Source organism: Convolutriloba macropyga, chromosome 3 (genome assembly GCF_964194025.1).
Source record: "Convolutriloba macropyga chromosome 3, txConMacr16.3, whole genome shotgun sequence".
NCBI lineage: Eukaryota > Metazoa > Xenacoelomorpha > Acoela > Convolutidae > Convolutriloba > Convolutriloba macropyga.
In genome coordinates, this window is record NC_134470.1 from 70,359,301 (window position 1) to 70,387,267 (window position 27,967).

The 27,967-nt window shown below is 34.8% G+C and overlaps 1 protein-coding gene across 5 annotated transcripts in view; it reads right to left on the reverse strand.

Moving 5' to 3' along the window:
- LOC142336418 (uncharacterized) overlaps nucleotides 1-27,967 on the reverse strand; it is a 132,384-nt gene that overhangs the window by 21,389 nt on the left and 83,028 nt on the right. For 4 of the 5 annotated variants that reach the window (XM_075385243.1, XM_075385242.1, XM_075385244.1 and 1 more), the window contains exon 2: nucleotides 25,340-26,688. In XM_075385243.1, the coding sequence (XP_075241358.1) occupies nucleotides 25,340-25,653 (314 nt within the window). In that variant the 5' untranslated portion in view covers nucleotides 25,654-26,688. The remainder of the gene's footprint in view (nucleotides 1-25,339; nucleotides 26,689-27,967) is intronic. The other variant, XM_075385247.1, reaches the window with a different exon arrangement.

Here is a 27,967-nt window from a genome sequence, read left to right on the forward strand (position 1 = left end):
AAATATTTATTTTGGTTGCCAAAGTTATGAAAAAACTCTATAATTGAAAAACTATATTTTTTTGGTTTTCAATTATTTCATGTTTTTCCGATTTGATTCTATGTCTCGGGAAAAAGAACTGCAATGGCTGATCTAAAATCTCAATGAAAGGGATATGAATTCGATTTTTCTTCTTTTGTTCTATGAATAACTGCGAGTTCTTTTCTGTGGTGGCATTAAAAATTGGTTGATTTTTTAAATACATTTTCTGTCAGGGCATTTTCCGTTTTCAGTAAAAAATAGACCTAATTTTATTATAAATTTGTTTTGTTCAATCTATTTAAAGAATTTTGCAATAAAAAATCAATTTCATCTTAGAAAAACTTGCAGCTCGTACAGATTGGCTTCATCAAAAATATCAATTTTATTCCTGTTTCTCCGATCATCCTTGCCTAGAGAACTAGAGTTTATCAAACTAAAAACCAAGCCGCTAGTAGTGTAAAGTTTCATGCTTACGTAAAAAGATTTTACCAATGTGATTTCTCGAAACAGCAAAAATGCATCATGACATTTTATTCTCGAATTAGGCTTTCAAAAGTATTAAATAAAAAATTCATAAATTAAGAGTGTTGAACCAGTTTTCGCCAGAAGAGTGTTGAACCATTTTATGGCTTTGCGACACGAGAAATGGTTCGTTAAATTTTTGCTCAAATAGAACATTAATCATTTTTTGTCTTGGTTTCTCCAGTTAACAAAAACTATACCTGTGATAATTTATGAAAGATGATTGAATCAAGTTAGGCCTTATTAAACAATTAAACAAAAAATTGCTTTTAGGTCCACATTAAAAACTGGTGCGACGAGGAATAAAGAACGTCGGTTGCTCACACATTTAGGGACCTGGTGGACTTTTTGTGGCTAGTTTTCCAAACCAAAAACCCAGAGGTCACACAGGTTCTATGGTAGGAACACATACCAAACGCTATCCCAGTACCTGTGTGAGATGTTCTAAGATTCTGAACGTCTCAATTACGACCGACTAAAAGAGACGGGTTCTCCCCACAAAATAACAGTCCACTGATTTAGTAACTTTGAGCACCGGTTCTTTGCTTCTCAGACCCAAATTTTGACACTGTAGGTTGGTTTTTTAAGCGCACACGTGAGTACATAATTATGTATCATAAATAGACGTATTTGTATCCCCCCCGCACAAAATTAGACAAGACCGGTCACATTAATGTTACTTTTAGACTAAATAATTGTGTTCAATTTAACCAAATCTTTAATACTGTTAGCATAAAGAACTGTACTGTACCCCTAGTCCTATATACGAAATCATACATCCATATTCATTAATCTAGCTCTCATTTATTGTCCATAACTTAACCTTAGCGTGTGTTATACATCTTAACTTTTGATTTTACATCTAATTGTCGAACTTATCATCCTCCAAACCCATAATACTGCAAAAACAAATTGACCCACATGCAAATAAGCTTAGTTTAACGTTGTTCTGCTTCATTATACATGCATAGTGTATCTATTAGTGTCTCTAAAAGTTATTAACTCACTCTGATAGCCACAAATAACGTTGTATTGTCAACCAAACGCTCCAGCAATCACCATAACGCCTCGATTTAACCCCTGAATTTCTAAAATTTTATGTTTTCGAGTTAAACAAAGTTGGTTTTATCAGGTTTTTAGCCCAAATTTTCCTATTTTTTGACTAAATTAACAGGAATTAGTGAGAATTCATCAACAAATCAGCCAGTTATACACAATTTTTCACTAGAATTGCCCAGAATAGAGTGAAAACTTTACGATTTTATCAGATTTTTGAGGAATTTAGCCTCGTTTGGTGTAGAAATTTTGTGTTTTTTGCCTATATTCACCCCAGTTTTGAGAAAATAATTGAATTTTGGTGAAAAATTCAACTAACTTCGACCAAAATAAGCCCAAATTGTTCCCTAAATTTACCAATTTAAGCTCATAAAGCCCTAAAATTCACAGATTTAGACCAAATTTTTTAAACTTCTACCTGAAAATTGCCCAAATTTGGGACCAAAGGATCCAAAAACTCCTAAATTTGCCCATTTTTGACCAAAACCTTTGAATTTTTACCCAAAATTTATGCAAATTTATCGGTTTTAATCCAAAAATTAACTAGAAATTGACTATATTTCGTAAGTTTTAAACACAATTTTTGCTTTTTAAACACAAAATTGAAATAATTACAACCCGAAACTATTAGATTTGACCCAAATTATTGACATATTAGCCCAAATTTGTCAAAAAATTGTCAAATTCAGCCTAAATTTTCCCATTTTTGCCCTGTTTCATCAAGAAAACACCCGTTTTTTGGTAAAAGATTGTCAAAATTTGCCAAAATTTTTCGAAATTTTGCCTATATTGATCCGGTAATTCATCAAAATTGACACAAATTTGTCACTTTTTGCCCAAAATTGACCCAAAATTCACCCAGGTAATCCAAAAATTGCCCGGAACTTGTAAAAAATTACCCAAATTGAACCACAAAAAGTGAAAAATATCTCATTTTGGATACAAATTAGCGGTACAAATCTCAAAATTGGTGTCAAAATTCCAAATAATTTCCTGAAATTCGTCAATAATCCTGAAGTATGAGTAAATATTCGAACACAGAGACAAAAAAATAGCTATTGAAGACTATTAACGCCTGTTTTAAGTTAATATACTAATAGAAATATAGCGTTTTGTCCAAAATTAACCACCAAAACGGCAAACTTAAAGGAAATAACACGATCTTTTCGTGCAACCTTTCTAAGTAAACGTTCCCTTTACTGGTATTTTGTGATATTTAAGTTTCTCCTTCGTTTCTCTGAGCCATATATTCGATTGTATTTGTTGGGTTACGTATAATTTTGCATACAAATTCACTTCAACAAATTTAAATTTCCAGTTTTTGCAAAAAGTTAATGGAATATCTAATAGGAGACAAACAATTAAGTATTAAGGATAACTCAGCAGACTGTCGAGTGCTCAAATACGTCACCGACGTTGAACAATCATACGTGACAATAGTCTACCGTATCAAAAGAACAAAAACTGTCGGACAAGTAACCATATTTAAAACTGAAAATACCTCCTTAGATTATTTGTTCAATAAACTTAATAAACGTGGCTCAATCATCGATTTACAATGTATGTACGCTCAACCACAAGCTTCCAATAAATGAGTGAAAGCAGCCAAAATCTGAAACTAGTTCCCTTGCCAGATAATAAGCTCTATAGGTTTGAAAACATTTGCATGTTTTCACCCACATTACCCAACTTTATTAAAGAAATAATCCAAAAAGAAAACGTTTATTGTGTTCTAATAAGAAAGTCTGATAGCGATAATCAAATCATTTCCTATCGAGTCAGAGTATTTAGGCCAATACTAACAACAGCCTTCTCTGAAATCAATCAAAAACCAAAATTTTGTCACGCAGGAAAATTTTTCTGGATAGAATATCGACTAACCGAAGATGGTTGCTATCAACGAATGAACAAATGCCTATAATTATTTAATATCAAATATTTTTTTATAAAACAAAGTGAAAAACAAAACAAAAACTTTTTTTCTTTTTTTTGTCTTATAACCTAGCTTATGGATATTAGTACAAAGCACCTAAATGTAACCATTTTGTACGACGATAAAGTTGCAAAAGTTAAAAAGTACACATTAAATAACGATAAACAATCTCTAATTATCTATTATAAGTTTGTTAACGATCTGCGCCTACACTGTTTTATAACATATGCAAGTTCTAATCCTGATTTTTACAAAACTTTGAAAGCTTTGCACACGCCTAATAGTTATATTGAACTCTAGTTCACTAAAACTTTACCTAATTTTGTAACTGATACTGTCTAAAATTACATCTTTTTTAGAGCAAAAGTTGAATTCAATGAATATTGACGCTAACTTCTTGAATATTATTATCAAACTTGGTCATAATACAGGCAAAGTTACTAGTTATAAATTAGATAAGAAAAAGCAATATATGTACATTTTCATTAATTTTGATAACATTCCAGGACTAGCTTGTTACATAAAACATGCGGAAAACAACCCAAAGTTTAACCAAATTTTAGACGCACTTCGTACCCCAAATAATGTTTTTGAGATAGGACCATTTGTTTAAGCAAATTGTCTGAATATTTTGTTTGACCTTTTCATAGCTTCAAATTCTCTTGATTAGACTTTTATATTGATTCTTTCGTTTATAGTATCTTTTTCAGATAAAAACTTAGTAATAATTCAACAAAAACCCTAAAACAAAAATGGCTAACATCGTAGCATACCCAGACATTTCTCTTGAAAAATTTACAGGCTTAGACCCAAGTTAGGTCGTAGCAGATTTTTTAAGTCTAATAGAGAGAAAAATAGAGTTCTCATTAGGAAGTAGACCAGGACCAGGAGATGCACAAAATGCATATGACGCACGTAGAAAAGCATTATTTGGCTCAGTCTTAAGAGGACCAGCAGCCCAATGGTTCGATTCTTTGCCCGCAGCGGAACCATGGGAAGATGTTAGGACAGGTTTCTTAAATAGATTCACAGACGAGAAAGACAAGTATAGAAAACGAATTGAGGTAGAAAACATTCGTAGACAACCAGATGAATTAATCAAAAGTTACGTACACAGACTAACAAAAGCAGTGGAAAAGGGATGGCCAGACCCATTCACAGATGCTCAAAGGCAAACTAAGTGTATGGAATTTTTTGTAAGAGGACTAACTCCTCCAGCACTTAAACAAAAAGTGCATCAATATTTGATAGAAACACCTAACGCAACATGGGAACAACTTAGAAATCAAGTTAGCACTAAAGACTTAAGTTTTGCAGTAAGTAGTGATTTCACAGGCACAGCATCTAGCAGCATAGACAACAAAAAGGAGATAGATGGTATAAAAGACCAGCTCCAAGAATTAGCAAGTTTAATGAAAAACAACAGAATTAGCGCAGCCTACAACCCAAACGAGCCTAGAAATAAACAAAATCACACACGATTTTGTAAATTTTGCAGAAAGTCAGGTCACACAATAGCATATTGCTATGCAAACAGAGACTTTAAAGAACAAAACAGACAGCAACCACAGCAAAGAGATAAGTTCAGAGATAACTATCAAAGCTATAGAGGACGTCGTCCAAGAGAAGATAGTTATGATAGAAATCAGAACAGATACAGACAAGACACTAGACCACGTAACAGTTACTACAACCAAGACAACCGCAGACAATACTCTCCTTATCCTAGATCTGAGAACAATAACTTCAGAAATCGCTCACAAAGCTTTGAGAATCGAAATCGACGCTATAATAGCAGATCCACCGATCGTAGACCCCAGGACTATAGGAACTATTCCGGGGAACGACAATATGATCGAAACGATTCCCGAACAAGGTATGGTGAATCAAGCAGTCCAAGACAGGATTATAGAAGAAGTAACAGTTCTAATCATAATTCTAGAGATAACAGTAGAGACCGTAACTCAAACAGAGTTCAATTCAGAGAAAATAAAGTTAATGGATTCTTTGTGGACAATCAGCAAGATGAAATTAATTTAAACTAGACGAGTCTCCGTACAAAAATAAAAAGACAAACATTTTTATTAACTTGTACATTCACGCCGTCGGAGACAGTAATAAACATAACGGTTTCGAATCGCAGTTTCTAGTTGACACAGGAGCAACGTGTTCCCTAATAAACTTTGATTTTCTACAAGAACTTAAGTCACTGATTGATGTTTAACTAATTGAGTCAAAACAGAAAACAATTGCAGTCAACGGTGAACGATTAAAATTGTTAGGCTACATTCATGTCCCCATCTCATTTGACATTGAAGGCAAATATTACACAGATCTCAAAACATGGGTTTCAGAGAAAAACGGTTGCGAATTGAACATCCTTGGAATGGATTTTTTGAATTTTGCCACAAAATCAATTGAGTTCACAACTCCAAAAATGAACTTGAAAATTTACCCAAACGTCTCAATCACGCTCTCAAAATATCAAACAAAAAGTTATCCTTTTGTAAGTAAATTTGAAAAAGTTGTACTTAACAGACCTTTCGAACTAGCACCGAAATCTAGCAGAGTACTAACAATTACACCATCAAACCAATTTTTCAAACAAGGAACATCATTTATAATTGACAATCGACTCCAGGACAAAGGTATCTACACATACAACGTTTATTGTGTAAGAAAAGAAAAAGAGTTGCCAATAATGCTTAATAACCCTGGTGATCGTAAAGTAACAATAGATAAAGGTTCAATAGGATACACTTTGGAAGAAATTTGTAAAAAAACACAAAAGTACACACTGATTGATAACATCGCGTTCTTAGATGTCTTAACAGAAACTGAAACAGATTTCAATCACATCTTTCATGTGACTGAAAAAGTTGAAAACCCAATTCAGACTTTAGAAAATCCGAAATTAGACAAAACAGATATTAGACAAAAGTTGAAAAAAGCTCAGAAAAAGGTTCAAGAAAAAGAATTTGCAGACCACCATGAGTTAGAAACAGATTTTAGTCAAGATCTAAAAGACTTAAAACCAAAAGCAACAATAGAAAGTGAAATTCGACCACAACAAATACCACCAGAAAAACTGGAAATGTTTAGTAAATCAGACCGTGAGTTTCTCAAAAAATTTGACTTCAGTCAATCTGACATTAATGATGCACAATTACTAGATCTCATGAAACTTCTTGCCAGAGACAAGGACGTCTACTCTCAGCACAAGTATGACGTTGGCAAAATAAAGCAAAAATTTCACGTAAAACTTCTACCAAATTCAACTTTGACTAAGCAAAGACCATCACGAGTGCCATTGCACCATCAGGAAAAACTTGAAATTTTGCTAGATCAGCTTTGTAAAGCAGGAATAATTCGAGAAATGGGAGACGACACCGAAATGGGATCGTTATTTATTAATCCGGTTATCATCCTTCCAGAGGGAAACATAGTGAAACTAGTAATAGACGCTAGATATCTAAATTCAATAACAGACCTAAGTAAGTATTCATGGCCTCTAGAGCCAATAGGTTCTTTATTGACTAGGCTAAACGGAAACTACTTCACTACAAGTGATTTATGTTCTGCATATAATCAAGTCCCTCTAACGGAGGAAACACAACAATTGACGAGTTTCGTAATAGGTTCAAAACAATACACGTTTCAACGTGGTTTCTACGGACTTTGCGGACTACCAAACTTTTTCAGTAGGATAATGACAATCCACTTTGCACCCTTAATAAAATCTAGACAAGCCGTAACTTATATTGATGACACAATCATGCAAGCTCAGACAGCTGAAGAGATGTACTCAATAATAAAATAGTACCACCTCTTGCTACGCAAAGCAGGACTAAAAGCTCAGCCTGAGAAAAGGAAAGTCTTTTTGCGGAAAGTACAATTCTTAGGACATGTAGTAGGAAAAGACGGAATTCAACCAGTAAAAAAAGGGTTGAAGATCTGAAAGCCTTAAAGACACCTGAGAATAAGCGAGATGTAATGCGAGTCCTAGGTTGTTTAGGATTTTACAGCATGTACATAAAAAATCTGCATGTAGACAGTAAGCCATTTTACGATCTCATAAAAACTGAAACCACATTTCAATGGACAGATGAACACGAAAAGTTGTTCAGAGAAATTAAGGATCGTATAAGTGAAGATACAGTCTTAGCGATTCCTGACACCAGATACCCCTTCCATGTTCATGTAGATGCATCATCAATTGGTGTTGGTTCAATTTTAGTCCAAGAATTTCCTACCGGAAAACGGATAGTTTTGTTTAATTCTCGAGTTTACACAAAAGATGAGCAAAAAATGAGTACAACAGCCAGAGAACTTTGTGGTGTAATTTCTGCTCTACAAACATTTGAGCATTACATAATAGGTTCCCCACATCCAGTGTATCTCTACACAAACCACAATCCCCTACTGTATCTTTGGGGACGCAGAGGAAAATTATCTCATCGATTTTTCCGCTATCAACTTGTCATTTCACAATTCCAAAACTTGAAAATAATCTGGACAGAAGGCAAAAACCTAGCCTTTCCAGACATTCTTAGTAGAAACGTCTCGATAAAAGACTTAGACAAGTATCAACTGAAGCACAAAAAAATCCCGAAAGACATTAAATTTTATGACGAGTCAGGTAACGAAGCAAAGTACTTCGTGTTGCATGACAATGAAAAAGGACAGAAAAAGGATTGCTACCCCATTCTAAAACAAACTTTTCAAGGTGTTCAAAAATTGAATTTTGAAAATGAACAATTTTTTCAGACAAACTATAAACCCAGTGATCGAATTTGTTCAACTTCGGACATATCAGAATCCTTCTTGAAAGGAAATGCAATAAATCACTATCGTGGAAAATTCCCACTAAAAGAGCCCATCCTAAGCGAACAAGACGACAGTGAAAACTACTACTCTGATTTGTCTTTAGAATTTGATGATAATTTAGAAAAAGAAAAAGAGCAATTTGAAAAAACTTCTACAACAGAAGACGACCCTTTTCTAAATTCTGTTGAATTGTCAGATTTAGAAATAGATGACATGAGTCTTGAGTAAGAGATTGAAGCAAGCAAAGCAAACTTTGATAGAATAGCAAGTGTTCGACTAGCAAAACCAATTTGTGAAAATAACGAAATTTCAGATGGAAAAGAACTCATTGAAAAATTATCTAGTTTTGCTAACGATATTGACCTGAACATAACAGTAATAAGCCAGGAACAATTCAAAGACCCAGTTATTCAGACTGTAAGACAACTTTTTGAATCAGGAAACAAAGATGAGAAAAATGTAAAATTTCGACAATCAAAAGCCATGAAAACGTACTTGAATAATTTCGAAAATCTTTGCCTAATTGGAAACATTTTATGTATTAAACAACCAACTGAAAATCCAAATATTCAAAACATCAAAATATGCGCACCATTATCCCTCTTCCTAAAAATTTTTGAATTAGCTCACCAAGATTCGCTTTCTGGACACTCTGGAAAAGATAAAACATTGTCAAGCATAAAACGCTTTTTCTATTGGCCAGTTTTATATAAATGGGTTTCTCACTTAATAGCGAATTGTTTAGATTGTCAAAAAAATAAACAAAAACGCAAAGACTTAAACGAAGCACCGCTTGAAAAATGGACAGAAACTGTACCTTTCCCCTTCCACACGGTACATCTAGATCACAAAGGTCCAATAAATCCACCATCGAACGGAAACAAACATTGCTTAGTAGTAATTGATTCCTTTTCTCGTTACATCCAAGTTTACCCAGTTTCATCAACATCAGCAAGTGAAACAATATCAGCACTTGAGAAATTTTTTCTTACTTTTGGTATACCACAAAAACTTGTGTATGATAAAGGATCAGCTTTTATGAACGAGGAGTTCACAAGTTGGACTCATGAACTTGGAATTACGCATGCTCCTAGAACAGCATACTCTCCCTGGACCAACGGAAAAGTTGAGATCCAAAACAAACATCTTGGCACACATTTCCGAATCTTTTTTGAACAAGCTAATCGTAATTGGAGTTACTTAGCACCAAAGTTCGCGTTTGCTCATAACACAACAGCAAACACTAGTACAGGATTAACACCCTACGAAATTGTTTTTGGCCAAAAGCCCCAAATTCCCCTTTCTCTGAAATTAGGATTATTAAGGTCTTCCGATTTAACTTGTAATTCAGAATTCTGCAAAGACTTACCACTCCACAAGCATTCAGAACAAAGTAGCAACAACGATCAGATAGATAAACTACTAAAACCAAAACTAAGTAGTTCATTGCTTGCTCGTGAAAATCAATTCAAACAAATTTACAAAACTGCATACAACAGAAGCCTAGAAGTTAACTCCAAAGCACATCAAAACAGAAACAAACATAAACTAGGTAAGCCTCTAGACGTAGGACAACTGGTGTTAATGGAAAATCATTCATTCGAGTACGGAAAATCCAAAAAGTTACATGAACTAAGATCAGGACCGTATGAAGTAACAAAAAAATTGACAAATGTAAATTACGAAATAGAACTTGTTTCAAACAAAACTGTCAAAAAAGTTGCCCATAGAAACCATCTAATTGAGTACTTCCCAATCGAAAACGCAATTTCAGAATTAGTTGTTGACTATGGTTTAAGGAATGAAAACTTCCAACCATTCTACAAAAATTTAATGAATAAACAAGTTGAAAAACTTAATAAGCCAGTGGATAAATTTTCCTTTCAACAACCCTATACTGAAACTGAATTTTTCCCAGTAGACAATTTTACAAGTAATACGGATAACATACAAAATGAAAACAATCATGAAAAAACATTTGAAGATAACAATACCACAATAACAAAACCTGATTCAGGATTTCAAGAAGGTTTTTCAACTACGTTTGTAGATAACACACAAACACCTGATAACCGTAGTCGTAGTAGAACTAGAAGTTCTACCCCATATCCCGAAACACGTATTCGTTTTGCAGATCCACCTGACATTAGAGTCAGCCCTGTTAAAACCCAGACCCGTGTACAATCACCCGAAGCAAACCCAACTCCCTCGGATGATCAACGTTCATCTCTAATCGATCGTCGAATTTCGGGACGATTGAAAAAACTTACTAATCGCTATCAAGCGGGATTTACTTAAATTTTACCTTATATCTTTACTTTAAAGGTTCAAATCATCGGAAAATTAACTTCCGAGACCTTTTCTCTTACTTCTTCCAGACTTACTCTTAGCTTTCTGGCACTAAAAAAACCAAAAACTCAGTCAATCACTAAAAAATAAAGTTATTATGAAAAACAATAACTTCCTTTATAAATATTTAACTATTTTGTTTGTCTTTATTGTTGTATCTTTTTGTAGACCCTCAGTTAGGAATGAGTTGGATGACATCTCCCCTACGTTAGAAGTTGTTCATTATGACTGTTCAAAAATGAAAGAAATCAAAATGTATGCTTTAAATCAAGTAGCTCATTGCAACATTAAACCGGAAAATATTAAAGTTGCACCTGCAACGGTGACACTGTAACAAAGATCATACAGAACAAAAGTAGAGGCAGTGATGTGTCGAGTAAAATCGCAAGCTTTAAGATGGCACTGTGGATTTTTATCGCACTCTTCTTTGGCATATGACCAAATTTCTCTTACAACTGACGTCATAGTAACGCCAGAAGAATGCAGACGTGCAAACAAAACAGGAAAAATTGCTATAACAGAGTACGACAGAACTTATAAGCTAGACATTTCAAATGAAGTTTTAAAACACCAATACACACACGGTGGTCTGAATGAGGACGACCACTTAGAAGATAACACAGATTGCTCTGCGTCAGGAGAAGTAAAACTTTATTCCTTTGAAACACAAATGCAAAGAGTTGAACTCGAAGTTGATCAAGAAACAAAATCAGTTTTTACCCCATTAGGATTAAAACTTCCATGCGAACTCAAGGAAGGAGGTTGTGAAACAACATCACTAGACCCCTTCGCTTACTCATGGGATGTGCCAGAAAATTGCATTGTTACAAAACTTTTCACTCAAGTCGCAAAAATGATAAAGTTCACAAACGAACCAGATCCACCACAATACTACATTATAAGTACGCACGACATGCAAAATGATGTTTATCGATTGCAAAACAACATGAAAATAGACCACACGCGAGTCATAAAACTGAGGATAAATAATGAAAGAACTTATATTTGTGGAAAGCCTACTCCTTTGTTTATCACAAACTTTGATGATTTATTTGTTTCTTTCACAGGCGGATTTGATATGAATACGGGAAAAACCGTAATTTCTAAAAATAATGTTAATTATTACAAAATGCAAGTCGGCACCGACAACAAAATAAGGGTGAACGGTTTTTACGAGACACCTAAAAACGAGCTAGTTGGTAGCCAACATTTTGGAAATCATAAAAAAATTCTTGAAAACGTTGGAAAAGACACTATCGATTATGATGCTCACATGCGTATGAAAATTAACTTCATGATGTATAAGGTCTATCGTGATTTGGAACAGTCTGACTTCCTTATTTTACAAAATATGTGCGAGCTCAGACGCACTCAAATCCAAATGATCAATGCATTGTCTTACGAAAACAATAGTTTGGCCGGATACATGCTAACCGGAAATCGTTCAATGTTCTTAGAAATTGAAGGTGTTATAGGTTTTCTATATCCGTGTCCAAAGAAAATTTCACCGCTTAAAGTACTTGATCGCTGTTACGACCGTATTCCGATCTTTTATGACGGAAAAACTATGTTTGTTAATCCTATTACGCGCCAAACATTTCCATTTGCAAATGAAATAGACTGTACAGATACTTTCAAAAATTTGTTTCATCTTGATTTAGATAATAATAATTCTTGGTATCACTTGATGCCGGCGCCAGTTCCTTTTAAACCGCCCGCTGTTTTTGTCCACAACAAATTGGTTATATTCAAAAAATCCCAGACTATGATTCTCGTCGTGCTGGTATTTACACTGTAAACCAGTTGAAAGATTTTTGGAGAACAATTTTACACAAATCTGCATCTAATTCAGTTTTGAAAAAGATTTCTCGAACAGTGCTTCAAAACGCACATGTAGACAATAGTCAACGCGATATCTATCGCGCCGCAGGCCTCAATAATCGACTATACTTAGATTCAATGTTGTCACCATCTTTTTTCCTTGATCACTTTAAGAGTACTTTTGGAGAAATTGGCTATTACATAGAAAGAGCCGGAATTTTATTTGCATGTTTCATGTTAATCAAGTTCTTGATCGATGTCGTAATTTTTATTTTAAGAGCTTTCGAGATACAAAAACTGTCGAAAAACACTATTGGTTTTTGGAAAACATTACTAGGAGCCTCGTACAATTTGTTTCTACTTTCCATTGTAACATCAATTTATCAAACACCTAAAGATGATGAAAACTCTGATAACAATACAAACAATGAACCAAATAGAAGTCGATACCTCAAGCATACACCAGATAATAACATCTATCACGACAACAGTCAAATTGAATTGTCACCACTCACTGCCCCTGAAGTGGCATCACCTCCAATGCCAGAAATACCACATCTTTACCCTAAAGTTCCTACTGAGCAAGAAGTAAATGCAATTGCTCCCCCATAATTCAGTCATCAAATTTGTCTTTTTATACTTAATTCATCACACTTAATCGACTCTTATTAGTCTAAGTTAACTGTTTCAGCATTATGATTTGAGATGCAAAACTTTAATGATCTTTTTGTATCCGAGTACCATAAAGGTTTATTTATTAAATTTCACGAATTTTATGGACATACATATTACTCTTTTACACCTGCTTATGAAAATTTAGTGCATTTAAAAGTTAGCGCACCAAAATTTTCTGACTTAGTAGACATATTAATTTATTCAGGCCACGAAAAATTTTATACTCTTAAGGAATTTTTACTTGATTGTGAATATGGTCTACTCGATTTAGGAAGCAACATCCACTTTCTTCTATAAAATGATGCACCTCGATCCTCAGTAGTCCCTTCGTGAACTAATAATTTTATTTGCTATTTTATACGTTTTAACAAATTTCGCCTTATTTCTTAAACATTTCAGAGAACCAAACGTATTCACGGTACATTGCAATCAATCAGCACGAGAATAACGTTTTGGAATGTACTTTTACTACCAAGGCAATTTAGTAAGACCTTATCAGATTAATCGTTCTTTTACTATCCATTTTCCCTATCAAGTAACCCCCACTCTAGAAGTTTTGTTTGATTTTGTAGACTCTTGGGACGAAGGTTCAATAACAATACCAGCTTTTTCCCCCTATTGGAACTTTTTTTTGATGCTTTCAGAGCAAAATCTAGATCAGCTCCCCATTGATATCTCCAACTGGTAATGATTAATATACAGAATAGATCCCTTACCCTTAAAATGAATAACATAAAATATATTATCCTTGGATTATCCACCACCCATAACTCCTTCATAATTTACATTCGACAACCCCACAGTATTTTAAATCACTATCTAACTTTAAAAATTAGTCATCCCCAGATACTCGAAATAGCCCTATTCTTATCCTTTTATTCAAACGCCGAATTAACAATTAAGTACCCTATTTCCTTATTTTAAATCATGTTTTTCCTTTTAAACCAAGAAATAGTTGAAATTTGTAGTTTCGTGAAAACCTTCGAAACTGAACCTTCCCTTCAAGCATTTATTTTAGTAAACCTGAAAAACGTCAAAACCCAGAAAAAATCAACCCTCTCAGTCTACCCCACTTCAGTTTACTGGAATTATTTCTTTTACCTCCTCGAGAACGAGTCCAAATGTGCTAGAAGTATCTCGACAGAAACCAATAAATTAATTTAAATATGATATTTCACTTAAACCAGCATTTAGTCAGAATAACTGACATTAAACGTTCCTTTACAGAGACTGATAAATATACCTCCCCTTCCTTAATAATTTATTATGTTAATATTGATACCCAACAAAGTTTAACGAATACCCTAACTCCCCTTTCACCCCATTGGAATTTCTTTTTGAAAATTGAAAAATCGCTATTATTGAAATTAGATCAATTAAATCCTCCAAACAACCTCAATAACGAAACTATTTATCCATCTCGAGATTTTTAAAATGGGAAATTGTTTATCCTTTCGAATAGTTTTTCCCCTCCAGAACTCATCACGCCCCCCTATTGTCGAATATCGTGATGAATGTCCCATTTGTTTACGAATTACTTCATGCTGGAAAAAATTGCACCCTTCCGACGGAGACCAACCCCCTCATCTAGTTTGTACTGATTGCAGAACTAACCTACTGAAACACTCCTCCCAACCAAACTGCCCTCTTTGCCTCCGCCACATTTATACGCTATCCCTTAGTTTTTATTACCGATGTTTTTGCTGCAAACAAATAAAGAAATGTGTCACCTCCTCCACTCACCCGCACATAAAATGTCACCAGAACCTTGGACATTTTGTGTGTAATCCCTGTGCCCAAGAGAAACAAAATTGCCCCATTTGTTTGAAGAAGATCAACCCCCACGACGTTTGGTCGGAAAATTCCTAAACAATGCACACCATTCATTTCCCAATTCTTATTCTTCTCTCCTTCGTCATCACCCTCTCTGTTGGCCTCCTCATAGAAGTCCTCCTCCTCCTCCTCATCTAACGACCCTTCATCACTAGCAGGTATATACTGCAACACAAAGAAAAACCCAGCTGCGCGGGTCGTCGCACGGAGGGAAGCCACGAGGTCCGAAACCCGATTTAGTCAGTTAAATCTGACACAATCTGATTCAAAGCTTTAAACAAATAATTTTTTGGTTAATAGGATAATCCGATTTTCAAAACGGAGATTGTTTTCCACATTTCAATTCCTTCGAATTTTTCTTTTCCTTCTTTCCACCCCGGTGGGAGCTTCGCAAAAATTGATTCTGCACGTAATGTGTGATTGTCTTCCTGTACTCTAGGAGTATGATTTTGTTGGTACGTTAAAAAGTACGATTGTTTTCTTTTCAGCACAGCTAGATTTCGTTTTAACCTTTCTGTGTAAGTGTATTTATATTTATGTTTGACAAGATGTCCAAAAGATCCTATCAGACCGCAACCCCCACATTGCCAGAGGAGCAGTATGACCCGTTGACCAACTGGATGGCAGATCTTCCACCTCTAACAAAGAAGCCTAGAGTGATCCACCCACGTCAACGTGGCCATACTCACAAAAAACTTCAACAACAACATCGACAACAGCATCAGCCCCATCAACATCAAGGAACCTCAGTTGGACAGACAAGCAACTCTCATCAAGCACCTCCGCAGCCTCCTCACAGTTCCATAGATGACGGACTTCCCAAGGTGAAAGATTTTCCGTTGAAAGAAGTAAGGCTGGAGCACCAACGGATGAGAGAGATGCGTCCATTAGACAATAATCCGAAATTCGTTAAATCGTTGGATTATTCCCTCACTATGGATTATAATCACTGGTGTCTGTCGAAGGAAACAGTGATTAAGAATAAAGTTACCGGCCAGACGATCACTGTTCCCACCGACACCTTACCGGTGATCCCTGATTTTTCGTTGGTAACAACAATGAACCTCTGGAGACTTCGCTCCCGAAATGCCAACGAAAGGTCATATGAAGTCGCCCACAAGAGGCTAGGCTGTAGGATTCACGTCCCTTTCTCAAACCTCACAGCCTTCCCCGAAAACAACTCAATTATGGCCGAAACAATTTCCACCACGGACTTAGTGGTTGAAAACTCCACATTCCGCAGACAGCTCTGGGAGTCGGAGAACGCACTGGCAGACCTACAGAACCAACTGAGCGCTCTCCAAATTTCCGCGAAAACAAACGACAAAGAGAAGGAAGCCATGAGGAGAAAATTAGTTGTTTGTTCAAAAACTCTGGAAATTAGAGATTCTCAGCTGAAGACCCTAATCAAAAAGTCAAATGACCTTATTGAAGCAAATCAAAACCTTGCAAAGGAACTGAAAGAGTCAAAAAGAGTTCTGGTTTTGTAAACTTCTTTTCACCTTAATCTTTATTTGAAGACTCATTTCCGTCTTTTGCTGTACTTGTAACCAACAAACTCTTTCGCTATTACCTTGTGTACGTGCCTCAGTAAATCTTCTGTTTTAAGGCTAATAAATTTGTCGCACAGTATCATTGCTGTCTATTAATCTTAATAATCTTAACTTTTGTAAACCTCTCCAACGACCATATATCCTAGTATTTCTACTCTTTAGTCACTAACTGGTTCTTAAATCCTATTAGTTTCATAACTGATGTATTAACTAACCAGTCTCTTTCTGTATACTAATGTTGTAAACTTTTCAACCAAGTAATTATTGTCTTCCTCATCAATCAACCTATTCACTCTTGTGTAAAAAAGTGGTCACTGTTTACTTATATACTCTTAATGTAAACTTTGTACGATAGAGCACAATTTTTCTCGTCTTTAAACCGGGGTGAGCTGTAGTATTGCTAATTGGATAATTGCCACCGCAATTATCGATACTACAGAGAGTATAATTATTTAACCGTCGACTTTGTGAACACTTTAGACTTAGTCTAAACTGACGGAATATTAAGAGAGAGCTATGCTGCGTGAATTGCGTTGAGTGAATGAATACATTATTCATAGCCAAACACTGCTGTGTATTATTTAATACACTATGGAGCAGGCCATACCGGCTGATTCACTGCCGCTATTAATACGCGTACTAAGTGAAGGATACTGAAGCTATCCAGGCCGTTCTTCAGCAGCAAGCCTGAAACGAATATATGACTAAAGACGAGTAATAGTCGGCTCCACGAATGACCTAGGAATTGATTCGGAGCTAGTCATAAGTCTTGTGATTTTTTAGTCGTGTTGACTCAGTTATAAACACGCACGAGCTTAGAGCTTGCTGCTGAAGGAAATCAGACCAAACTCAACCAGCGCGAACGTAAGACGCTTAAATTTCAACAAAAAATTTCTCTCTCTCTCTTTCTCTCACTGCTCTTAGAGCGAAATATCTACTCCTCAGCTAAGAGGAAAATATCAGCAGCGATTGTAAGTCTGCCAATTTTATAGCAAAAATAGAGTTAGAGTAATGTTCACATCCAGCAGTAAGATGGATTCAATTTATTGATTAAGATTAGATACCCCACCATATTTTCAAGTAAGATTTGCCCCTTAATTGTGCTCTATCCTTTCTGTCTATTTACTAATTAATCTTTATATCTAATCGATTTTATTTTCTAGCAAATAACACATAGATTTGGAAATTAGCAAAGAACATTGTGAGCATATACTGAGACTTATTCTAGCACGTAATTAAGGTCGCTACAATAATATAGGTTTTGCTCTAGTGTGGTAATTAAGAACAAGCGAATAAAATACCTACCACATCAGAGTTAAAAGCGTGATACCCGAGAGGAAAGGTGAGTGATTCACACGCCAATGATTTAGAGTTCAATCCCCTGCCTCCGTGAAGCTATCTGTGTAAGGATGAGCTCTTACTTAACCATAGCTTCAGGTGGATCATAGCCTGACTAATGCTGGCTGCGATAATGGTACCACGTGAAAGTCTCAGATGCAAAAAAGTGGCCATAGTAATCAAAAAAGAGCTTTCATGCTCACCAAATGAACAGTCTGAGATGTGGGGAATAATTGAAAAAGGACAGACAGCTGAGAACAGGCTACTGTTAATACACTGCAGACTGAAAGCCTAATGCTGCTCTGCTGCGATTACGCAGAAACACATTTATTTATCTATTTTTTGATAAATCAGTCATCAGTGAATCATAAGAAAATAAAATTTTGCAGAGATTTTCTTTGAAAGAAAAACTACTGGGTTCGATTTAAGCGGAAGTAGATACGCCGATTAAAGATATAGTGATTACAAAAGTAAGGTAGCCCACTATTTATGAAGAAAAATTCAATGTTCGACAAAATTGTCCACTTTTGGAAAAAGTTCAACATCACTACTTCCCAACGCTAGTGATCTCACGAGCATCTGTTTATGAAATAAGATACAGCGCTCACTTACCAGATATCCCAATGTCATTTTGAAAAACTCCATTAAATGTTTACATCACAAAAATTTCTCATGGCGCAATATGTTTATGTACCCTATGTTTATTCAGTGTATTTGAGCTCAGCAACTGACTCTACAAACGATTTGCATGACTCTTTCGAGCATAAGGATTCATTTCGACGCAACAGGCAGAGGAAAGGTTGTAATTGTTTTTTAAGTGTCATAATTAACTCAATTCCTTAGCAAGCTATGTTCATAAACCTGTAATTATAAATTAGGAGCATAAATAAGTTAATAAGAAAGTTAAACAAGTTATATCAGAAAATATTTGTGAGAATTCTTAGAAAATCCGAGCTGTGCCGCTATAGCGCAAGCCTGGAACAATATTACCTAAATTATGATATCAATTTCTAAGATTATATGATCACATTCTAAGATTCTTTATTAATGATCACCATTCTTGGACAATTGAACTCTTGAAAATTATAAACAGACAAGTCTCTGCTTATATTAAGTAATGCTTTACACTCAGCGTGTATTCATCAAGTTATTTTTTCGCAAACAGAAATAAAAATTCCAGCCTATTTGATGACGTCATAAACCGCACATTCAAACTATTCTGCGCTCTTGGAAAAAAAATCAATTGACGTCATAATTAATAAAACAAGAGCAGTTAACTAAATACTGTAACTGATTATTTGACGGTGATGTAGTCACAAGTAATGATATTTTCAGAGATTCAGGTAGACATCTAAAAGTCTTTTTAAGTAATGCATAATTAACGACATAAACTCGCTTAGTTTATACGTTTCCAACGTGTCTACAGGGGATATCGTCATAAATAAATATTAGGCTGATGAAATATATTAATCGAATAAAACCAGACAATTAAGCATACAGTACACGCCTATTGATTTCATTCCCTTACAATTAAATAGGTGAAATGGCAAACGAGTTTCTTTGGTGTCGTTAAATCACTACTGAATACAAGAGTACATGGGGCTCGTTTCTATTTATAGACCCACCAGTTAGTTGGGTTTTTCATATATAGTCCCTCAAATTATTACAAAATATTAATTATCGAGTGGATATAATTTTGTGGAGTGACCCTGCAGTTGACCCACAGTGTATTTTAGCACTGTATAAGTTAAAGTGTATTGTAAACAAGAATGATTCAGATCAAATGATGTAGAAAAACGTGATTCCGACTGTTCAGAGCTGTATCCGAGTGCTGGACTTCTAGCCAGAACTTTTGTCCGGCAGCCATATCTCTGGAGAGACTTTCCCGCTGACTGCACTGACTCTAGAAAAAGTGCACGTCAGCCTTATCCGAAATCAACACGTACAGATTGAAGCAGAGTGTAAATTGGTAATCGAAAATTTCGAAAAGAGGTCAAGTTGCTCGCTGTACAGATGACGACCATCTCACATGTATGAAAGCATGCATTCCGCGTCGGGGGCAACAGTCGGGGGGATGAGATTACGTGTCGGGGGCGGCAGTAATAGTGTAGGGGGGATGGTGTCCAAATAGGTTTTTTTTATTGACTTATCAGACTTTTCAATAGGTTGCGTATTTCAGCGTATTGTGATCGTAAATTGCGTTCGTGAATTGGCGTTGAGTTCGAGAACTTTGAAAACGGCAAACGAATGGTTAATAAATTTTAAAGTGACTGCAACTGTGTTTGATTTAGTTTTTCCTGTTATGATTGCCTTGACTCATCTGGAAGCCTCCACGGTTCATGGAATCATTGAATTTAAATCGTTTGTTTCTGTGAACACAGATCCGGCCGAAATAATTTACAACATGTCCCGCAAAGGAATGCGTGAAGTGGTAAAATCTTTCGATGAGCGAAAACGTGTATTCAAGTGCAGTTATTGCGATCAAGAGTCGACAGAAGGGTACGTTATTGTTCGACACATTAAACAGGTCGATGAAATGCCAACAAAGCCTGAGCGAATTATGCCAATTTACCACAATTCATCCTGCAAATCTGAAACCCCGTTATTCCCGAGCTCACAAATTGTAGAAATCTCAAAGAATTGTGAAAAAGGAGGAGGAGGACAAAGAGGAGGTGCTGGCTGTCAGTACGAAATTGCCCAGCAAAAAGTAGGTATCTGACTCGAAGTTATCAAGTTTTTCGCCTATAATTCTATCTTCAAGGGAGGAGGGGTGAGTAGGCGATGGGTGGAGTGGTGTCAGAATGAGTTTTTAAAACAAACTAGTTTACTACAGGGTCTTCAAATAGTGTGGTATTTCAGAAGTTGTGTCCGATTCCTGATCCCTGCCCCCTTTTCTTTGAGAACATTGCGCTCGACCTTAGTTGGTTATTTTTGTGAGTGGAACAATCCGGACAGTAATGAAAACATTTTTAAATTGAGTGGCTGGTATAACTTTTTTTCCAATTCTGAGTAATATGCTAAAAATTAAGCCGAAGGGAGAGTTAGCCGATCGGATAATGTTTATGTTTTGAATGTTCAAGTTCGTGATATAAATGTTGTAAACAAGTTAAAATTATAAATACTTCATGTTAAACAATGTATGAATGCGTTAATGTTATGTAAATAACCACCCGGGTCGAGACCTGCAAAAGATGGTTAACTTGTAAGATTTTGCAAGTTTTCTACAAAAGATGGTTAACTTGTAAGAACTTGCAAGTCGAATGATTAACTTGTAAGAACTTGTAAGTCGAATGGTTAACTTGTAAGAACTTAAAAGACGAATGGCTAACTTGTAAGTTTCTTGCAAGTTCGTTCCGGTCGAGCACAACTCTTATTGGTTAATTCAATTTAACATCCAATCATTTACCGTAGAAAGCGCGTGGGAGTTAATTGCTCTGTTTGGATAGCATAATACAATTCAACCTAAGTAGACAAAATGGTTACTTTTTGAGTTTTATCAATCCATGGGAGTTCCTTCTGCAATTCCATTTAAAAACTGAAGATCTCAATTAGCTTCTTCACGGTTGCTTTTTTTAAAAATGATCCCTAAATTTTGACTTAAAATTTCAAAATCATATGTCAGTATTTTCTCAAAATAATTTAGTGGCCCTTCATTTTTATACCCCTTTTTTATAATTTAATTCACACTTTTCCAGATTCTATTTTTTCCAAACATCCGTTTACATTCATGTCTTGCAACGTTTTATTTACGGTTTAGTGCGTATGTGTGTGAGTATGTGTCTGCGTGCGTGTGTGCGTATGTGTGTGTAAGTGCGTGTGTATGTGTGCGTGTATGTACGCCACCACTTGAAAAGAAGTCGGTAATAAATTCTGGCAAGTAGAGCAACAGTCCGCAATTAGTTTTGGCAATTATAGGGGCAACCGGCAATTAACGCTGTCCAGTTTGAGGCCAGTCGGCAATTAATTTTGGCAAGTAGGGCAACAGTGTGCAATTAATTCAAGCACAGCTAAAGACAAGACCAATGACTCATTAGTAAAAAAAAATCTGCAGACTATAAATTGTAAAGTTTGACACGAACATAGAAATGAGCATACCAAATAACAGAATTTTTTTTCTATTGATCCACCCCTGATTTACACTGACATCAAGTTCCAGGACTGTAAAAGGAAAAAGCCGAACATCTCTGTTTACAAATGTGTCAAAAGTTACAGATGCGAATTGAATTGAGCCCCAAAACGGAAGAATCGATGAACTCAACACCATAATTGAAAAAAAAATCTAAAGTTAACGTAGATGTTTAAAACAATGTTAACATAAAGATAGAGTATCATCTGTATACCCTGAATAATTTGTTATCACTTTGAGTTGGTATCAAAATTTAGGGAAGTTCTCCAACAATTTGCACGACTTGTAGCAACGTTTATGCATCAGTTGAAGCTGAGAAACTGAGACGTACCGATACGACTAAATATCACAGAAACAAAAAAAGTCTAGAACTTGCAGGTGTGATAAACTATCTGTGAAGTAATGGCTATTATTTATGATACATTTTCTGAAGTTTTGAGTAATTTGAAGCAAACTACAAAGATATTGTGAGAATTTTACCAAACATTTTTAACCCTAGAAAGTGGGATGAGGTCAGTATGATTTGAGTTAAATAATTTTTTAAAACAAGAGAATAGAAAAAAAGCACACTAGTTCTTTTTTTTAATCATGATGTCAAAAAACCGGTTAGAATAAGGAAGTTATTGAAAAGCCTTTAGAGTTTTTTGTCTGTATGTCTTTAACAACAAAGAGGGGAGTAATAACAAGCTTTGTGAAACAAACAAATTAAAAATGCAATAATTAGTATTTTTTGGTCTTTTTTGAAAAAAAAACAATCCTTGGGCACACAACAAATAAAACTTCACCCACTCGCGAAGAGATAAAACTGACTGCGTTTTTCGTCATCTTTCCAGAGGTCTTCTGTTGCCTAAAAATCTCAAAGTCAAACAAACTGAGAATAATGAAAAAAACATAATGCTGCTACCATTTAGTTTTCTGTTTTGTTATAATTTGTAATTCGTTAATGGTAATCATCGAGAATTCTAAGCAAAAATAGAAATCTGGAAAAAAGATGAAAAAACAGCAAATCCTTCCTTCTTTCGTTTCTCATCAAAAGTGGAGCATCAATTCGTGTGAGTTTTCATCTTAATTTTTTGTTGCCAAATGTGTCATCTATCTCTAAATCCCATGTAAATAAAATTGTTATTCCTTTTACAGAAGTTTTAATAAACGTTAATTCAAAAACAAGGATTTTTAAGATGCATTAGTTTTGATTATGCTTAGCCACGACAGAAGTTCATGATTTCCAGCAACTATGATATTATCGATTCAAGGGTTATAAAAATATTTCTGTTTTTCATTTTGTTTTGGCAATATATTTTGGTCTGTATAATACGACTACGCTCAATCTCTGATGCATTTTATTATTTCGAAAAAAAACATAATTTTTTGTTTTTGCATTAGATTTAGATGTTATACTCGGAAATAAAGATTGAAATATTGAATTGAACTACATTACCGTTTTGAAACCGCAGCGATGATACATTGGTGGACATGCGTATCGTGTCAGACCTTTTGGTCTTCTTGTGAAAAATAGGATATTTTGATAACGTTTCTTTTATTGAATTAAGAAAATAAGTACAAAACGCCTGATCTAAACAATCGATTCTGAACGTTTCAGCAAAAAGGTTAAAAGTACTGGAACTTTAGCTTGAAAAGTTACTAGCTCGAGATGAATAGCTCTGAAAGTTGACAAGATTGGAAGTTGAATAGATCAAGATGACTAAAAAACTGTTTTTTTTTCTGGAATTACAATTTTCAAACGTTGTGATAAAAAACAAGCATTTTTTCCAAAAACCAAAACCTGGTTTGCCCATAATAGTGTATCAAAGACGCACCTTTGTATAAAATATGCTTTTGTTACAAAAATTTACTATTTAGAGGCCATTTTTAAGATATCAAGAGCAGTTTTGAATAACCAACCAGGGCAGTATTTTTGTGTGAGTTTTTTCTTACCAAGACAATTGCTATGAAAAGGAAAGCCTTAAGTTGACATTTCTCAATTTTATGGACGCGGTGGAATGTTTGAGGACTATAATTGATTTTTGCTCAAAAAAGTACAATCAGATCTGTATGATGAACTGTAATACTTGCGTGACTCATTGCCTAAAAATTTCTTTATTCTGAAAAAATTTAACAAAAAATATAGATAACACATTTTAAAGGCTTTGATGACATAAATTTACAAGCCTCTAAATTTTCAGGAGCTGAAAAACTTTTTATTAGCTCTTATTTTTCCCCAAATTTTGTTAGAATGATTGTAGCAGATGTGTCTTTGCTTAACAAATCAGATAAGAATCAATTGAGTTACCGAAAAAGTAATTAAGTTGAGAAAAAAACTAAGCTTTGATTTCTCGAAGACAAATTCAGTTTTTAGATTTTCAAAGTTTTTAACTCATTAAAAAATTTTTTTCTAATTATCTAAATTGTCTAAAATTTCAGCTTTTTTTCTTTAATTTTTGAAATAGCAAAATATGAACTGAAGATATGACTCAAACATTGGTGAGCAGATCTGGTTTCTTATAATTTGAGATCATTGTTATGATGATGACAGTTATTTTCCGCATTTTTAATGTGACATTTAACCAGATACAATGGGTTGTAATTTTGACTTTCGAAGGCGCATTCTCTTTGTATAGGTCACGTGACGCTGATGAAGTAACAGAGAAAACTCGACAAGCGGGTACCTCGTAGTGGTTAGAGACATAAGCCAGAATTTCGATGTGAATTCATAGTCTGTCCCATAAAGTTGAAATGCTTGAATGCTCGAATAAACCATCAATGTGCTCATTTTAATGACAACGCTTCTTCCGTTTACCTCGATTCCAGTGGTTTTTCTCCTCAAATTTAAAGTTTGAAATCTGTCAAGTACTTTTGGAAATTTCGAATATTTCAATTTTATGTTTTAAAATGACGACAGTTTTGATATCAGGCACTGCATATAAAAAATCTGGCATTTTTGAATCTGGCACTGAGGATATCTGGCATTTTAAAACTTGCATGTGCATTTTTCAAGTAATGCTTATGTGACTGTTTGAAGAACTTCTGGCGTTTCGAAACATTAATTGGATCCAGATATCAAGTCAGAATTTCGAGGAGAGTTTTCCGCAGAGTCCTGTAAACCAAGCTTAAAACACGAAAAGCGCACGTTTTAAAATGACGAGAGTCAACGAAAGTCAACTTTTGGCTAAGTAGGAACGTCTGGCATTTTAACTTCTGGCATTTTAATAAAGACTTTCAATACTTAAAAATGTGCACGTGAGTGTTTTACGTTAACATAGACTGAGAAATGGGATGTTTTCATACCTGAGTGCAGTGATGATGAGTTCACTGGGAGTGGGGTTGTGTCGCCAGGTGTAAACAAGGATAACCACAATAGCCCCAATCAGTCCAATCACACCAACTGACACATTCACACAACTCTCTATCACCTCAATCACCCCCAGGAGACCTCCCTCGTCTCCCTCTCCCCCTATTCCCGATCCAGCAGAAGGGGAAGGGGTTGAATAGAGGACACCCCCGTTGCGACTCATCAAATTTGAGTTCTCATTCAGCCTGCTCGTTCCAGTCTCGTTTGAACTGCGTAAATTGCGCGCCAAAAGTTCTTCAAGTGGGAGCATATTTGCAAAAAATTGGGTAACTTTAGGAATGCTTTTCAAAGCGGGTGTGAAATAATCGAGGATATAAATGCGACTTTGTAAATAATATTTCAAACAGGAAGACCATCAAACTTGATCACCATAATTAAACTATCAAATTCCTAATTTTCTCGTGAAAACCATCAAAAATGAGGGATAGCAAAAATTATTGCCTGCAAACTAGTAAAAGTAATGACTGGTTATAAATAAGCGAGGTTGTAAATAACACCATGTAGATAGCTATACTATTATCTTTAAGCTCGAGGGAACATGGAAAATATATCTATCTGTTCACGATTTTGGGCACATCAGATCAGATTTTAAAGCGGATTAAGGTCATAAAAATCTGGTAATTTTTTGTTGCGAGGCACCGGAGCGAAAGATGGTTCTTTTTCATCAAAAATAATCTACAGCTTATTCAACATAAATTCAACTGAAGCATACTGGTATGTACAACAACATAAATGCTCGTAAAATATTTTTATACTGCGTAATTTCGTGCTATTTCGTGTAATATTCTAGCTTATGTAATTTGCCAGAACATCGGAGTAAAAAGTATATTACAGCTCAAAACGGGGAACGGAAATTTTAAATTAAAAGAACTTTTAATCAATTTTTAATCTTTGAACTACACCAAAGGAAATGGAGTATTACCATAGTCAAATCCGGCCCAATTAAAGCATACACAAACGAGGTTATAAACATAGCTTTTAGAAAAAAAGTAATTTGCACGAATATTTTTCATAGTAAGTATCGATCAGATTTAGATAAAAATACAAGCAGGCAGGGGTTGTAAAAAATTTGTTCCAATTTGAAGTTATGAACAAAAACCTCCTGTGTTTATATTAACAAAAGTAAGATAAAGTGACGTGAATATTTGCTTTGGGCTAATAAAATTAAAGTTGAAGCTTAAAATCCCATCTGAGCCCTTCTTACGTAATCATCATTAATATGTGAATCAATCTGATTGGTTGTTTTTAATCGCCATTCCAATTCTGCTTTGTTCACACAGAACACCTGAAAATAGCAATCACTTCTGATGAGGTTTTTCATGAGACCGCAATTTGTTCCCACGCTTACCTGCGTGAGACAATTAACTTTTCATCTGGTGGCGACAATTTCTTTTTAGTATGGATTTTAATGATGACAGAATTGAGACAACAAAATTAAATTTTAACAATGGTAAATTGATTTCCTTATTCGATTGTGTTTAATATGTAAGGTCAGTAATAGACTTTATGTTAAAATAAACTTGCTGTCTTTAATTTTGTCATTAATTGGTATTTGAGAACCATGAATTTGCGCATCCAGTATAAATTTTTCATCACTTCATATTAAATATGTAATTTTAAGACCATAATTATGCTGGGTAAAATTTCCATAATGAAAATGGATACAATGCGAGTTTACAATTTAAATGTAAAAAAATTGACAATTCTCCGTTGACCAGCATAGAACAGTACTGCGCAGTACTGTATTGCCTCAAAATTTCAAAATCAAGACGGCTGAAAACTAAATGAAATATAACAAAAATGAGGTAAAATTGGGGTTCATTCAAGTCTGTTTTATTCCTTTTCCCGTTTTCGGACAAAAGCTGCAAAATCCTTGCTGTTGATATCATGTTTTCAGTTGTTAGACGAATATTGCAAAAATTTAATTAACCAGTATATTAAAATCCTTGTAATTTGTATCTGGTCTACCAGATTCAATGCTATTTTTAAAAGAAACCTTTTAGATATTAATAAATTGCAAAATTGAGCAGATACAATTTTTTGTTTTCAAGAAAAAAAACGAAGGGATAAAACTAGATAGGGAAAGATCATTTGGTTTTATGATAGATCGCAAATGAGCGATGCTAAATTCATCAAAAGACCAAGAGTATGAGATCAATTTCAGGTTCGAAATTCGAGCTATTAACTCATATCGAGAACTTCCACAAAAAATATCAATCAATGTCGGATTTGATGCCAAGAGAACAAGAAAAATTATTCTAGTTTCATAATCTTATGACAGAATTTTTCAGCTAACTGGGAAAGTTTTTAATTTTGCAAATAGACAGACAATAACAACAATTATTGTGCATCATGTGCTCAAATGTTGGTGGGTTCCATTGGCTTTCACAGTTTGAGCGTGAACTGAATTTGTTGATGAAGTATTTCCTTCTTAATGCGCTGGTTGGTGTGAACTGCTCATTTTTCACTTGTGACACGCTCAATCAATGCTTTGATCATTTGAGTTTTTTGTACAATACTGAAAACATGTAAAAAATTCTGCAGTTTTGTATTCTACAGTTTCA